Raw genomic sequence first — 15083 nt, 5'->3', positions numbered from 1 at the left:
GCTCTGGTTAGTGCATGGGGAGAAGGCTCATAATCCAGGACCCTTGGCCTTCTTCTGTTCTTAGCAGCAGCCCCCAAGAACCTCCACTATATCTAGGACCTCATGGGACAGAATTGGAAAACTTCTGGCTATGTGGACTGATCATGGGTTTTGGAGTCAGATAGATCTGGGTTCAAATCCCTGCGGTGTCAGTTACTTAGGTATAATAGAGCAGACAAATGATGAAGACAAATGACAAGTGGCTCTAAGCCTCACTTTTCCCTCTGTAAACCAAAGATAATATTTTGTTTGTAGGGTTATTGTGAGGATGAAGTAAGATAATGCGTGTAACAATCTCTGGCACTTATTAAATGCTCACTAGATTATAATTGTCATTGATAACAATAAGAAGACACTTGTTAACTAATTACATGTTTGATCCATATTGAATTGGCACATGTTCAGTCTAAATAAACTTCTTCATCCTCAGGTTAAGAAAAGCTAGGGTTGGGGTGAAGTCATGGTGAGCTTGGGATTATGAGAAGAATCAATCTTGTCTCATATTTCATCCACTCCGTCAAACCAGAATCGCCTGCCTTTTCATGAGAGTCTCTTAATATTTAATGTATGGGTGTCAGTTGCTGTAAACTGACCATACCCCAGCAACAACTTGAATTAATTATATGCAGGACGAGAGAAAATAAAATGCCTTTTTCTCAGAGGCCCAAGTTTCACTGGCTACACAGAAGGCTGGAAACCACAGGGTGAACTTTCTGCTGATGGAGGACCCTGAGAAGAAGCTGAATCAGAAGAGTGATGGCAAACCCCGGAAAGTACGATTTAAAATCTCCTCCTCCTACAGCGGTCGAGTATTGAAGCAGGTCTTTGAGGATGGGCAGGAATTAGAGTCACCAAAGGAGGAATACCCTCACAGTTTTCTCCAAGAGTCCCTTGAACCAATGGATGGTGTTTATGGGTCTGGGGAAGCCCCCAGGCCCCAGCTGTACTCCCCTAAGCTGACTGCTCAGAGGATCAGTGTGTTTAGAGACGGTAATGCCTACACTTTGGCGGGCGGCCAGCCTCTGTTCAACGATTACAAGGCGAATGACCATAAGGTTGGTATTGTACATGACATATAGGCTTTAAGGGTAGGCTTTCTAAAATGTGTTTAGAGAAACACCTAAATGGTTCAGATTTGTGTCTTGCTCACCCTCTGGTACCAACCAGAGCTATCGACGCACCAAATGGGAAGCTGTTATTAGACGAATATTTCTGGGGTAAAAATAACATGCTTGCTGACTACTAATTGGAAAGTGCAATGAGCATATATAGTATTCAAATTCCATCCAAGGTAATACATTGTAATTGGATCTTTGAGCTTTCCCGGAATGTAAATTAAATAAAGATGCAGTGGTTTTCAGGTTGTCAGACTGTGGTTTTAGACAATTATGCAGTCATTTTGTTTCCTGAAAGAGCGAAGTATTTGAAAGTGCTCATTTTACTCCAGCCAATTATTCAGCTTGCAGTTTATCCACGTCTTGTTTTTTACCCCTATTGCCTTCCTCCTACTGCCTGCATTGTCTATTTATTTTGCCTTTTCATTGCTCATTAGCATTAATTCTGGGTAGTTGGAGTCCTGGGAAGAGATGGTGAAATGTAAATCAGCCAGAGGAGATGTTATGTGGGGAAGAAGTTTGAGCTAATGGTTTGATTGAAATGTGTTTAATTTATGAATTTCAATTACTTCCCAGTACCATGGTTTTCTTTTAAGCTAGAACCTGGAAAATATTCACTGAAATTCAAAAATTCATATGAGATATATATATATGCTGTTAGTGGGACCACAAATGCCTTTTTAAAAAAGATTAAATACAGTTATATAATATATCTGTGTCATTAATGAATAGTACAGCAGGATGTGTTCTCATCTTTAAAGTGTGAAAGCCAGATAATTACTCTTGAATTATTTTTATTGTTAGTTTCCTACGGGAATAGATAATACATCTATTGCAGACAAACGTATTTTTGGCTTTACTGCCATTGGTAAAAGTATAATTATGGGCATGTTCACAATTACCAAAGATAACACTATGTTCCTTTTTGATATTAAAGGGGGCTGAACTGAATGACCTCTTATCTTAATGGGGTGTATGTATTACAAAGTGTTATCACATGTTATCTCTATCTGTATCTATCACGTTGGATCTTTACCATAATCCTGGGGAGAAAGGCAAAGTATGGTCATTCCCATTTTGCAGATGAGAAAAACTGAGTGCCAAGTTGTTAAGGGATCCATTTGATACTCCGGGATCATTGGATACAGAGTCAGAATAGGAATCCAGATCTTCTTATTCCCCAAATGTTTTGCTTTAGGGCATGTTCCTTTTTTAGAGAACAATATGATTACATAATAATAATAATACCTACCATTTGTTGACTGCTTATTATGTCCTAGGTACTTAGCTAGTCTTGTACTTATACTATTTCTTTTTAACTATGTCTTATTTGTAAGTTTAGAATTTACGAAGTCACAGTTCATGCAAACCTTTTACAAGACCCAGTAGATAAATTTTGGGTTGCTTGATCTTCATAAGTTATGTGCAAAATTTAGCATTTATGTAAATGTATAATTTTTTTTTTCTTTTTTAGACACAGGGTCTTGCTCTGTCACCCAGGTTGGAGTGCAGTGGTACGATCATAATGCACTGCAATCTCAAACTCCTGGGCTCAAGGGATCCTCCTGCCTCATCCTCTCTGGTAGCTAGGACTATAGAATTTATGAATCTAGATAAATGAGTCTTCATGGCAGCATAGATCAGTTGGTTAGAACACAGTACTCTATATGTTTTAGAGGCCATGTTGAAGGTGCGATTCCTGCTTGGCCTCATTATCTCGGGTTTCTTTGTTTCCTGATCAAGTGCCCCATCCCAGTCATAGCCAGCTTCCGAGAATTAAAGTGGCCAGGATGGATTCATGCAGCTCCACCCACTGGAACCACTTGTCAATATGGTATTTATGAAAAAGAAGGAAATGAGAGCTAATGTCATGACTTTTTTAATAACAAATCCAATTGTAAAACACCTCCTAGTAAATATTGGCTATGAGACCACATTGGGTAGCAATTAAGTGCAATAATTCAAAGCAAGAGCTCTGAACTCAGACATATGTACATCATTGTTCATAGGAGCATTATTCTCAATTGTCTAAAGATGAAAAGAGCCCAAGTGTTCATAGACTGATGAATGGATAAACAAGATGTGGTATATACACGCAACACAATATTATTCAGCCTTGAAAAGGAAGGACATTGTACACATGCACAATGTGGATGACTCTTGAAGACGTTATACTAAATGGAATAAGCCAGTCATGAAAACACAAATACTATATGATTGAACTTATCTGAGGTACCTAGAGTAGTCAAAATCATAGAGACAGCAAGTAGAATGGTGGTTGGCAAGGGCTGGGCATAGATGAGAAGAAGGGTTACTGTTTAATGGATACAGAGTTTCAATTTGGGAAGAAGAAAACAGTTCTGGAGATGAATGGTGGTGATGGCTTCACAGTAATGTGAATGTACTTAATGCCACTGAGCTGTACACTTAGAAAGGTTAAGATGGTAAATTCTATGATATGTACAGGCTACCATGATAATAATATATACATATATTTTTTTAAAAAAGGGCTTTGATGCCAGTCAAACCTGAGCTTGATGTTCAGTCCTACCCATTTACTGCATAAGCTTGAACAAACTAGTTAACCCTGTTGACCTTCAGCATAATTGTGATATGAGGGATATCAAATGACTTGATTAAGAGAGTTGTTGTGATGATTTTAAAAGATAACACATAAGAAGCTCTTAGCATTGTGCCTGGCACATTTTACATGCTTAGCAAATGTTACCCACCATTGTAATAACGAGCAGGTTCTTATCAAAGAAATGTTGAGCCTTAAATTTTATGAGATGGGTAGAGAAAAAGGTTATAAATAATCAAATATTTTAAGCAATTAAAATGGGCTGAAGTTTGTAAGGTTCAAAGAAAATGGAAGGGAAAAGGAAGGGAGGTAACATTTACTGAACACCTACTTTATACATATTGCATAATTTCATGTTCACAAGATTTCTTGGAGAGTTTTGCAGATTGGAAAAATGGAAGTTCATAAGGGTTAACTAACTTGCAAATCTCACACAGTTGTCAAATGACATTTTAATACAGTCTGAACTCAGGTCTGTCTATCTCCAAAGCCCAGTGAATTTCTAGTACCCAATAAGCATTTCTGCATTTAAAAATGGAGCAGTGGGCAAGTTTAATAGTGCCTGATCAATAATCTCTAGGCATGTTGCCACAGACACCAGAGTATTTACAAGTGCTCAATCACATAGGTTGCCATTCTGCACCTTAGGAAAGGAAATGAAAAATTCTTGGCTCTGTCCTTTCCCTCTATCATGCAGGAGTGGGTGTTCCTCATTGACATTTGATGTAACCATGTAATGTGAACTTTCATTACACCCAGAGAGTTTTCTTAGACACAAGGAAGAATTTGCCTATCAGGGTAACTAAAACTTAAAAGTGACTTGAAACCCTCCATCTTTGGGGTACATTAAAAGATAAACTTGCTCATGCCTGTAATCTCAACACTTTGGGAGGCCAAGGTGGGTGGATCATGAGGTCAGGAGTTCGAGATCCGCCTGGCCCCAACATGGCAAAACCCCATCTCTACTAAAAATACAAAAAATTAGCCGGGCATGGTGGTGCACGCCTATAATCCCAGCTACTCGGGAGGCTGAGACAGGAGAATTGCTTGAACCTGGGAGGCGGAGGTTGCAGTGAGCTGAGATTGCACCACTGCACTCCAGGCTGGGCAACAGAGCGAGACTTCATCTCAAAAATAACAACAATAAAAACAAAACAAAACAAAAACTTGCTATCTTGGGTGTATCAGCCATTGAGCAGCTCAGAAACAGGGGTTTGGAGTAGGTGATCTCAGATTAGCATATTGAGAGTTTTGTCTTGAAAAAAGGCAGCTCTAGAGATGAAAAGCTTCCTAGTAACTGAACCTTGTTGGCTATTACTGGAAGTAGAAATGGAACCTTCCCAAAGTACCACCATCCTTATCTTCTGATATTCAGAAACCGATAGTACAGAGTGTGAAATAAGAATCCAGCCTGCATAAAACAATAGGAAATGGAAGCTGCTACATGATCCCTTGCAGAAAGGAAGAGAAAATAGGGCCAGATAGGAAGCTTGTGGCTTAATAAATAATTATTGAAAACTCCATTGGTTTTTCATGAAAGAGACCCTGAATATCGAAGTCTCGCTTAAGCCAGGTTTTGGCTGAATATACAAGGGCTATAAATACAAGACTGCTTAACTGCAGCGTTTAAATAGATTTGGTTTATATAGTTCTGTAAGCAGGGCAGAATATTTCATGCTGAGGTATTTAGTTGTGTAGTATGATTTTGCGTGCACTCCCAAAGAATAGTTTTAAATAATAACAATGGCAACAATTCTCACAATCTGCATAGTATCTCCAGCTTTTGCAAATACTGTTTTATATATTTTCCATGGCACCATCCACCCCGAGAAGTTGATATAATTAACCTCAAGAATGAAAGTAAAAATATTTAACCACAGGAACATTGCTCAATCAGCAGAGAAGCCAATAGAGTGTTGGGGAAGGGTACTGAGACTTGGGTTCCTAAGCATGAACTCTTATGTTACTAGATTTGGGGATGTTAGAGGCTCCTTGAAGGGAGACTGGGGTAATTGGATGGCACTCAGGAGTCTCAGGACAGCACATGTTCACCATCCAGTATGGAAACATTTCTGTATTGTAATCACTAGCTTGTCTGTGGCAATGCCTGCCAGCTGGATGTCAGCCCCTTTGCAAATGAGCAAACTGAAGTTGAGAGGTTACATGACTTTCCTATATCTCACAATCACACTATACAACTAAATACTTCAGCATGAAATATTCTGCCCTGCTTACAGAGCTGTGTAAACCAACTCTATTTAGATGCTGCAGTCAGGCAGTCTTGTATTTAAAGTAATTTCTGAACAGTTACTCTCCAGTCCTCTCTACTGCATTGTGGTACTGCCCAGGTTTATTCCTGAGCAAATTATTAAGTAACACCATGCAAGAGAACAAAAGCTATTAATAATGATGCTTTAGATGTCTATTTATTGGCATAGATGATTTTAATGTTATATAGTAATGAAAAAATAGGTTATGACAGAGTATATGTTATGATCCTATTTTTTCGGGGGGAAATACTTTTGAATAGTGTGATATAGCTGGTAAAAATATGGGCTTTAGGGTGACAGATGGGTTCCAATTCCAGTCACAGTGCCCTAGTAACTCTGTCACCTTAGTGAGGCATTTAACCCCACTGAGGCTCAGTCTCCTGAACTTAAAATGTGGAAACCACAGCATCTGCCTCATAGGGGTGTTTGGGGAGAAACTGAGGCAATGTTGGTAAAATGCTTAGCATGATGCCTGACACATAAAGAGTGCTCAATAGGTGGCATCTACTAATATTATTATTTATACTGATAAAAAATTGGAGAGATATTTATATAAAACAAAAAGGCGTCCCTGTGTATTTATTAAACACTCATTGTACCCAGCCCTACCTTAGCTGTTGGGGCATGCAGTACGAATAGAAGCTCTAGCCCCTGACCTCCAGACTCTCATACTCTGAGTAGTTCAGCTCTGATTGGTCACCATCAACAGGAAGAAGGAAGCTGGCTTTCATGGCTTTTAGAGAGAGCAAACAGACCAGGGAATGAACTGTGACTTTGGGGTCTGATGGGATCACCAGTGCTGGGTGGTAGAAGTTCCTCCTTTGCCGTTTCCTGGTATTTTGGACAGGTTCTGCAGCTCTCTACTTGGTGATTGGTAGTAGAGTTTCTACGCTCATTCTCCATTTCTCTAGCCCCTACCTATCATAGATTTTGGAAAGATAATCATCTACACTAATAACCTGAAAATCATTCGAACCCCAATGGACAAGAGAGAGTTTGTGAGGAACATTCTCCAGAAGGAAGAGGAGGCTGAGGAAGAGTCTCTGATGAGCAAAGAAGTAAGCTATGGAGGCAGAGGACAGCACGAGAGGCCTTTGGTGGAGGCGGAGAGTACATTCCCCCATAACCAGTATACACAGGTGCGTTGGGGAGCTTGACTATCCTACTCGGAGCTGGCCCTACAGCAATGGTCTCCAAGCTGGCTTGACTGTGCACTGCTTAAGTAAAACCTTTTGAATATGAATACTTAAGATATCTAAATTTGAAGATATGAGGAATTTTAACATTTGTTCTATTTTAATGGTACACTGTTAGCAATAGCAGTTATAAGTCCATATTTCAAATACTTTAAATTTTTAATTTTTTGGCTGACTTCTTTTTAGATCTGATTAAATATTTATTATTTTCACTGTGCAGTGTGGCTTATGAACAGCTGGTTCTAGAGGTGGAAAAAATAAATCAACCCTATCTTTTCTTATGGGTTCACTTGTTCGTCTATTATTGCCGTCATCCTTGATCCATAGCCTTCTTGAAGACATCATGTAAAGTCATGATTACATTTGGCAGATTAGTTTGGCTAAAACTAAGGAGTATCATTTGTAAATCCACTAGACCAGGCACAAGTAAACTGCAATATGTTACAATGTGCTGAAAGTGGACAAATGAGTTGGATGCTACTGTCAGCAACATTTGAATGCCAGTCTTACTCCAGGTCTCTTGGGTACCTTGTTTTTCTAGTGACTGCCTGACCTAATATGGCTGTCAGTGTCCACAAGTTTATTAAAAGTTAGTATAAAAATTCTTTTAAAAAGATAATAAAGCTTAATATCTTACCTAATTTTAGATAAAAAGGAAATATAAATGGTTCTAGTGTTTTCTTCTCATATGCCTTAGAAGTGTGCACATGCCACCTTGGAAACCATTGCTCAGATATGCTCAGACCAGGGGCAGGAGGGCTGATATTCAATAATTCACAATGTGAGGTTGGGGGTGGAGGAAGCAATTTTGATGAATTTAAGTCAAAAGAGTAAAAGCTTGGGTAGCTGGAGAAATGTTTTCTGTCTCTTAGATTCCATCTCTTGGGACTTGATATTTTCTGTGAGATTCACTTTAACTTCCTGGTATTGCCATGGAAAAATGGGTCGGGGGCTTTCTGGAACTTGAGTGATTTCTCCACTCAGGGAGGGTTCAGATGACAAGGAGGTCACGACTGGGCTTTGAGTGATGGCCTTGGACAAGAGGCACCAAAGGCTCCTTCTTATCTGATTTCTTCCATATCACAAATCTATCTATCTCTATACAATTTCTCTAAAATCTACCTTTTTCTTTCTTCCTTTCTACCTCTTCTTCCCTTCTCCTAGACATAAGCAACCAGGACTCTACCAAAAGGTTCTGAAAGTTCTGCTCACATCCATTCACATCTCTTTCCAACCAGCCCTCACGCTCTAAAAGATATTTTTAAATGTAATCTGATTAGGTCACCTGTATTAGTCCACATTCACACTGCTATAAAGATACTACCTGAGACTGGGTAATTTATAAACAAAGGAGGTTTAATTGACTCATAGGTCCAAATGGCTAGAGAGGCCTCAGGAAACTTACAATCATGGTGGAAGGTGAAGGGGAAGCAAGGCATGTCTTACATGGCAGTAGGAGAGAGAAAGAGAGAGAGGGAGCGTGAGGAAGTGCCATGCTTTAAAACCACCAGCTCTGGTGAGAACTCACTTATCATCATGAGAACAGCATGAGGGAAACTGCCCCCCATGATCCAATCACCTTCCACCAGGTACACCACTTGACACATGGAGATCACAATTCAAGACGAGATTTGGATGGGGACACAGAGCCAAACCATATGCATCACCCCCTCTAAGCTTTCAGTGTCTTTTCATTGCTTGGGATAAAACCCCAAACTCGTTACTTGTCCTAGGAAGCTCTATGTAGCTCGGCCTCTGCTGGTCTCTCCAGCAGCATCTCTCACACATCTCTTCTCATGCTCTTGCCCCAGACACACTGCCCATCTCCCCATCTCCATCCCTCATATATTATTCTCTCTTTCCTACTAGAGGCAAATCCCCTCTGCCTGGAATGTCCCCAGACTCCCCACCATCTTGCCTTCAGCTTCTGAGATCTCAGAGGAGACATCACTCCCTCAGAGGGATCTTCCCTGGCTTCCATGAGGAAAAATTCCTCCAGGATTGACCTGTCAGGGCACCTTACACCCCTCCTGACAGTTGCAATCTTACTTTAATTTGTGTGATTATTTGGTTGGTGTTTGCTCTTCCCAATTAGGTTTCCATGAGGGCAGGCCTGGCCATGTTTATGTTGGGTTCAACATTGTAGTTCCAGTATCAGAAAAAAGTGAGCCTGGCATATAACAGGTAATCAGTGAATATTAGTTAAATGTTTGTGGAAAGAATACTGGAATTTGAGACTAGAATGCCAGCTGGTAAGAAGTCTTTGGCCATTACCTTCTCTCATCTTCTATGCAGAACTATTACGAACCTAGCCTGCGCCAGATGTGACAGCTCATGCCTGTAATCCCAGGCAAAGGAGGTAGGATCCCTTGAGCCCAGGAGTTCAAGACTAGCCTGAGCAACATAATGAGATCTGTCTTTACAAAAAATTAAGTTGGGGGAAAAAAAAAGAACCTAACCTGGCAGCAGGAAGATGACTGAACATCGTGATCCAAAGCTATATAATTCTTTAATTCTATTACCTATCATACTATATTGTAAGTTGCAGGAGCATATATTTTCAGAAGACAGCTGGAAATGATAAAAAGCAGGTCATACTGCAGGCCTGAGTAAAAAAAGCAAGAGTAAGCCTGATAAGACAATTACCTTTAAATTGAATTTGTAGAGAGCTGTGTTTTTTAGCTGTAATGCTGTAAACTAGGACAGAGGTGTGCAACAGAAGTTTGCTGTGAAAGGTTATACTTCACTTGTCTGTCCTATAAACTCTGTTTTAAATTGTTATTTGTTTGCCTAATCTCTCATGCAGCAAATGCTCAGACAAGTTTTATTCTAAAAGAGAAGGTCAAAGAACATCAAGGAGCCCCTTCTAACCAAGAGCCCCTTTGTTCTGTTAGATGGAATGGGGCAGCAGTGAGAATCTGATGAAAGAGCAGGGCAAGGCTGAAAGCTGGACCAGGATTGAGCCTCTGTATTAACTATCAAAGAAGAGGAGAGGAATAATTGAATTGAGCCACAGCAAAAGGTGGAAAGGGAAAAATTTGGCTTTGTGCTCAGTGGATTTGAGGCCATGAATTGTCTGGGCTTCTTTATGCTTTATGTGATCTCACTTTGAGATAATAGTAATAATCATCTCATCATAAGCATAATCATAATCATAATAGCTGCCATTTATCGAGGGCTCACAATAGCCAGGCACCATGACCAATGCTCCGTGAAATAGTTCACTTAACTCTTACAAGAACCCTGTGAGGTAGATATTATTAATAGTCACATTCTGCAGCTATGGAAACTGAGGCTCAGAGAGGTTAAGTAACTTGGCCAGAGGTCACTAGAACCAGTAGTCAAATATAGGTCCATCTGTTGATCAGTCTCATGACCATAACCACCCTATTATGCAGTCTCGATTGGTGTTGGTTACCATCTTCAGTGCTACACAAGCCTTGGAGTATGCAATAAAAGATCAGGCCCCTCTTCTTGGTCAGAGAGCTAGTAAGAGGTGGATTGGTGGGTCTGTTGGGTTCTAGAACCTAAGCTATGCTGTGCAACTATGTTCTATATCCTACTAAATATTTTCTGAGAATAATTTAAAAGATACAGAGAAAGAAAGAAAGAGGCTTATATTATACAAGTCTTGTATAGAGTGGTGCTCCTTAAATACTTGCTGAATTAGCTGAATCATTAAAAAGAGGGTAAGTGGTTGAAGAGAGTGGTAACCCAGAATAAGAATGGAAACTCCAGCAAAACTTCAAATAATGTAGTACACTCTAGAACTATATGACATTAGATATAATTGGATGGAAGACTTGTTCTTATTCTCTATAGCAGGCTTACTAGGTCATTTCATTAATCTTTCAATATCTGATCTGGCATTTTATGCAAATGAATTTTTGGATCACATGTATAGCATTATGGTAGGATTTTACTGTACTTTCTCTGGCAGTGTGGACTTATATTATTAAAATCTCACTGCTATGAAGTACAAAACATAAAACCTAATGGATTTGGCAGGAAATGAATCGTGGCAATTAGCTTTAAGAATATTTTGGCAAATATCTTTATTTTAAATACTTTAAGAGAAGAAAACAAATTATCCATTGTTAATATTAATTAACATATGGCAGCAATCAACAAAATATTAACAAAGGTATATACACATTATTTGAGTTTTTGTTAGTTGGGTAATGACTTCTATTCCTTAAATCTAGAATACATAAAATTCAGTAGCTTCTTAGGCACTTTGCAGCATGATGGAGCTATTTTCAAAACTTATGCCTTCCTTTTCAGAGATTATTTTTATTCTTAGGTTATAAAAGAAAGCTGTATGAGTTGGGTAGAGCTACCCAGTGGACTCCTGTTGCCTTGTTGGTCCCCAGAATTTAAGAATAGGAGGTGTTCTCCAGATATCATCGTTCATTTGTTTATTCATTTGGCACAAACAATGTGCCAGGCACTGCACTAGATGTTTGGGAAGAGACAATGAAATGGTACAAGTCCAGAGAGCTCCCTGTCTAATCAACAGAAACTTTCATTGGAGTATGGGATACCTGTCATGCCAGGGGTAGTACAAGTGGCCATGGGGGTGGTGGGACTCCTGGTCTAGAGGTGTGGGTGGGTGAGGCTTCCTGGAGGAGAAGCTGCTAAGCTGACTTCTGCGGACAAGCCGGAGTTGGCTGGGTTGGGAGTGGAGAAAGGTCCATGGAGACCAAGTGCAGAGAGGCCCATGAACAAGATCCTGACGAAAGAAGTGACAAAAATTTTAAATCAGCCTAAGGAACTGGGTTTTATCCTAAGGTTTTATCTGGAGGGCAGGTGTTCATTAAAAACCTTTCCTGAGTGCTTTCTATGTGGCAATCACTACTGCGGGCAACTTAATGAGCTTGGCATCAGTGAGGAGAACATATCACAAGACCAGAGGCATGGGTCCACACTGAGTTCGTGCCAGAGTCAGTGGGCAGCTGGGCTAGGATTTTGGTTGTGGGATGAAGAAAGCAGGATGGATTTGAGATTTTCAGAAGCTGAAATGGACAAGACTTGGTACTGGATTCACCAGGTTTCAATCTAGTATCTCCCCTTATTTCTGGGAATGTTCATAGTCTATAAGGAATACCAAGATCACCAATTTCCTTAAGATATCTGAGGGGAGAGCAAGACAATAGCCAAAGAATATTTTCTGGAGAGTGGGAGTCAAGAATTGGAGATTTGTTAGTAAGGCTTAGAAGTGAACTAACTTTTATGGTGAATCTATGATTTGATAGATAATATTGCATTACATATATTCTCTCATTTAGTGTTCCAGCTACTCAGAAGGGTAAGCATTATTATTCACATTCTATAAGTAAAGGAACAGATTGGGAGAGGCTAAGGGAACTTTTTAAGTTGCACAGCTGCTGGCAGATAATAGCCTCACTCCTACTCTATTAACTCCAAAGTGCAGAGCTCTCAGTCACTGGGCCTTCGCTCTCAAAGAGAATAAAGATGTAAGCACTGCAAGCATTCAGAGTTAAGCTTGGAAGGATTGTAACATTTGTTGATTCACTGATTTTTCCACTCAGTCTCTCAGACACACAAAACAGTCTTTCTTGAGCACTTACTATGGACAACTACAATGAAGAGCTGTGTACATAGGCATTAGGAGAATCAATTCTGGTGCTCTAATCCCTGGGATGAAAACCCACCTCTTCCTCTTTCAAGCTGTGTGTGTGACCATTGGCAAACAACTTCTCAGTATTGCATTTTCCCATCTGCAACACAAGGATGATAATACTTACACCATCTCACTGGGATTTTGTGAGGATTAGACGGATGATGTATAGGAAGCTCTTAGAACTGCACCTGGCACCTATCAGGCATGCTACAAGGGTTCGCTCGTAGTATTTGGCAATGAGGAAAATAAAGTCCTTGCCCTTTATGGAGCTTACAGAAGAAAAGGCCAGAGATAGTGACAAGGGCAATGAAGATTATGAAGTCTTGGAATGCAAAGTGTGGTGACAGGAGATACTGTCTTAGAGATGTCCACCAGGGGAATCCTCTCTGATAAAATTGCTGTGACTATTTTGGGTCCCAGCCAATTCTCTCACTGACATTCGTGGGAAGCGTTTTCTTCTATTCTGCCCCAGCCTTTGCAGAAGCCTAGTGCTGTTTTGACCTGCATGTGAACAATGGACTTGAACTGCTGCTCTAACTAAACCCTAACCTGTCTCTTGCAGGAAGGGGATCTTCCCGAGGACAGCTGTTTTCACTGCCGAGGGTCGGGCAGTGCCACCTGTTCTCTGTGCCACGGCAGCAAGTTCTCGATGCTGGCCAACAGATTTAAGGAGTCCTATCGGGCCCTGAGGTGCCCTGCCTGCAATGAGAATGGCCTACAGCCTTGCCATATTTGCAATCAATAGCCTGTGGCTTTTGCATGTCCACTGTTATCTTACCCTCCCTAAAGTTATTTCTAATAAACTATCCCCTTCTCCTCCTCCTGCCTTTCCCAGCAAGGAGGCCACAGTCACTCCCACTGCTGGCAAAACTCAATTATCTGATGACATTTTGTGAGGTTGGTAACATCTCTGTGTGAGTCTAAGTGGCAGGGGCATTTTCGAATTAGAGTTTGCTTCGAAACTGGTTCTAAAATTATCCTTCCAGGATGGCGTGAGTGTATCTCACTTGACTTAGCTCAGTTTTCTCCTTGCTTCAGTGAAGAAATATAGGTACACTTCAAGCATCGGGCTAGGGGTTATTTTGCAAAATTATGCGGTGAGAAAGGAATAAAAAAGGCAGGTTTCTGATGAACTGAATTCTTGTTGCTTATAATGCATCTCAAATGATTATTGGTGGAATTGAATTTCTGATTAAGCAGAAGAGGAAGGGGACAGCCAATGCTGGACGCGCTAGCAGACCACGGCAAGCAAAACAGGATGCTCATTCTTGAGACAGGCCAAGGAGCCTTCCCTTTCAAAGACCTGAACCTCTCCTGTGTGGTGTGCTTGGATATTTATGCTGACAGTGAGCAATACTATTTCTTAAGTCAAGATGAGATAAGACATTTTCATGTGCCTCTAACTACTGAGGTTATAAGCCAAGTCAAAGCTATTTATGATAAATTTGGTGCTCAAATATGTGTGCATGACATAACTTCTTCCAGCCCCTGAATTACTACCAAATAAATAAATCCATTTTAAGTCTAAAATCTAGCCATAATCTCTTCATAAAGGATTGCAGATATTTTATAGATTACCTACTGGAAATTTCCAAAAGAAAAAATTAACCAAGGCTGATTTTTAGCAGTAGTGTTTTTACTATCCATGAATATGCATAGTAAGGATGATTCTTTCCTCTTGAGGTTGGTTGTAAAATTAGAACATACTTTTATTAATGAACTTTTGTAGCTCTAACACCCACTCCCCAAGCCCCTTAAGGATAACACTGCAAAATTGATCTCTTGAGGCCTGCTGCGTTCTGTGGTAATAATTTTGATTTTACAACTTAATAATTTCTCAAGATTTGTTTGTTATTCTCTAATATTCAGCTTTTAACATAATTTAACAATGGAATGCTTCTCAGGCAATATAAATACTTCTAATAAAAAAGACTAAAATATTTTCGAAGCCATGATAGTTTTGCCTGTCCTTTCATACTTAGGACTTACCATGTTGCTCACCAGCTTTCTTTGCTTCTATGCTTAACTATTATACCTCGTGCCTCTGTTTATGTTTTCTCACAGCTGTTGGCTCTTCTGCCTTTTCAGTATAGAGGAAGGTGGGATGTAGAGAGACCTTTTTTTTTTTCCATTTATTTATTTTATTGCATTTTAGGTTTTGGGGTACATGTGAAGAACATGCAAGATTGTTGCATAGGTACACACGTGGCAGTGTGATTTGCTGCCCTCCTCCCCATC

General features: G+C 40.0%; 1 protein-coding gene across 1 annotated transcript; it reads left to right on the top strand.

The window, feature by feature from the left end:
* The first annotated feature begins 474 nt into the window (after nucleotides 1-474).
* On the top strand, nucleotides 475-14785 carry GRXCR2 (glutaredoxin and cysteine rich domain containing 2). Its single transcript, XM_017532309.2, has 3 exons — nucleotides 475-1094; nucleotides 6917-7144; nucleotides 13408-14785. The coding sequence occupies exons 1-3, from the start codon at nucleotides 759-761 to the stop codon at nucleotides 13588-13590; spliced, it is 747 nt and encodes a 248-aa protein (XP_017387798.1). The 5' UTR covers nucleotides 475-758; the 3' UTR covers nucleotides 13591-14785.
* The last annotated feature ends 298 nt before the right edge of the window (nucleotides 14786-15083 follow it).

Source organism: Cebus imitator, unplaced genomic scaffold (genome assembly GCF_001604975.1).
Source record: "Cebus imitator isolate Cc_AM_T3 unplaced genomic scaffold, Cebus_imitator-1.0 Scaffold76, whole genome shotgun sequence".
Lineage (NCBI taxonomy): Eukaryota > Metazoa > Chordata > Mammalia > Primates > Cebidae > Cebus > Cebus imitator.
This window is presented reverse-complemented; position numbering and strand designations above follow the sequence as displayed.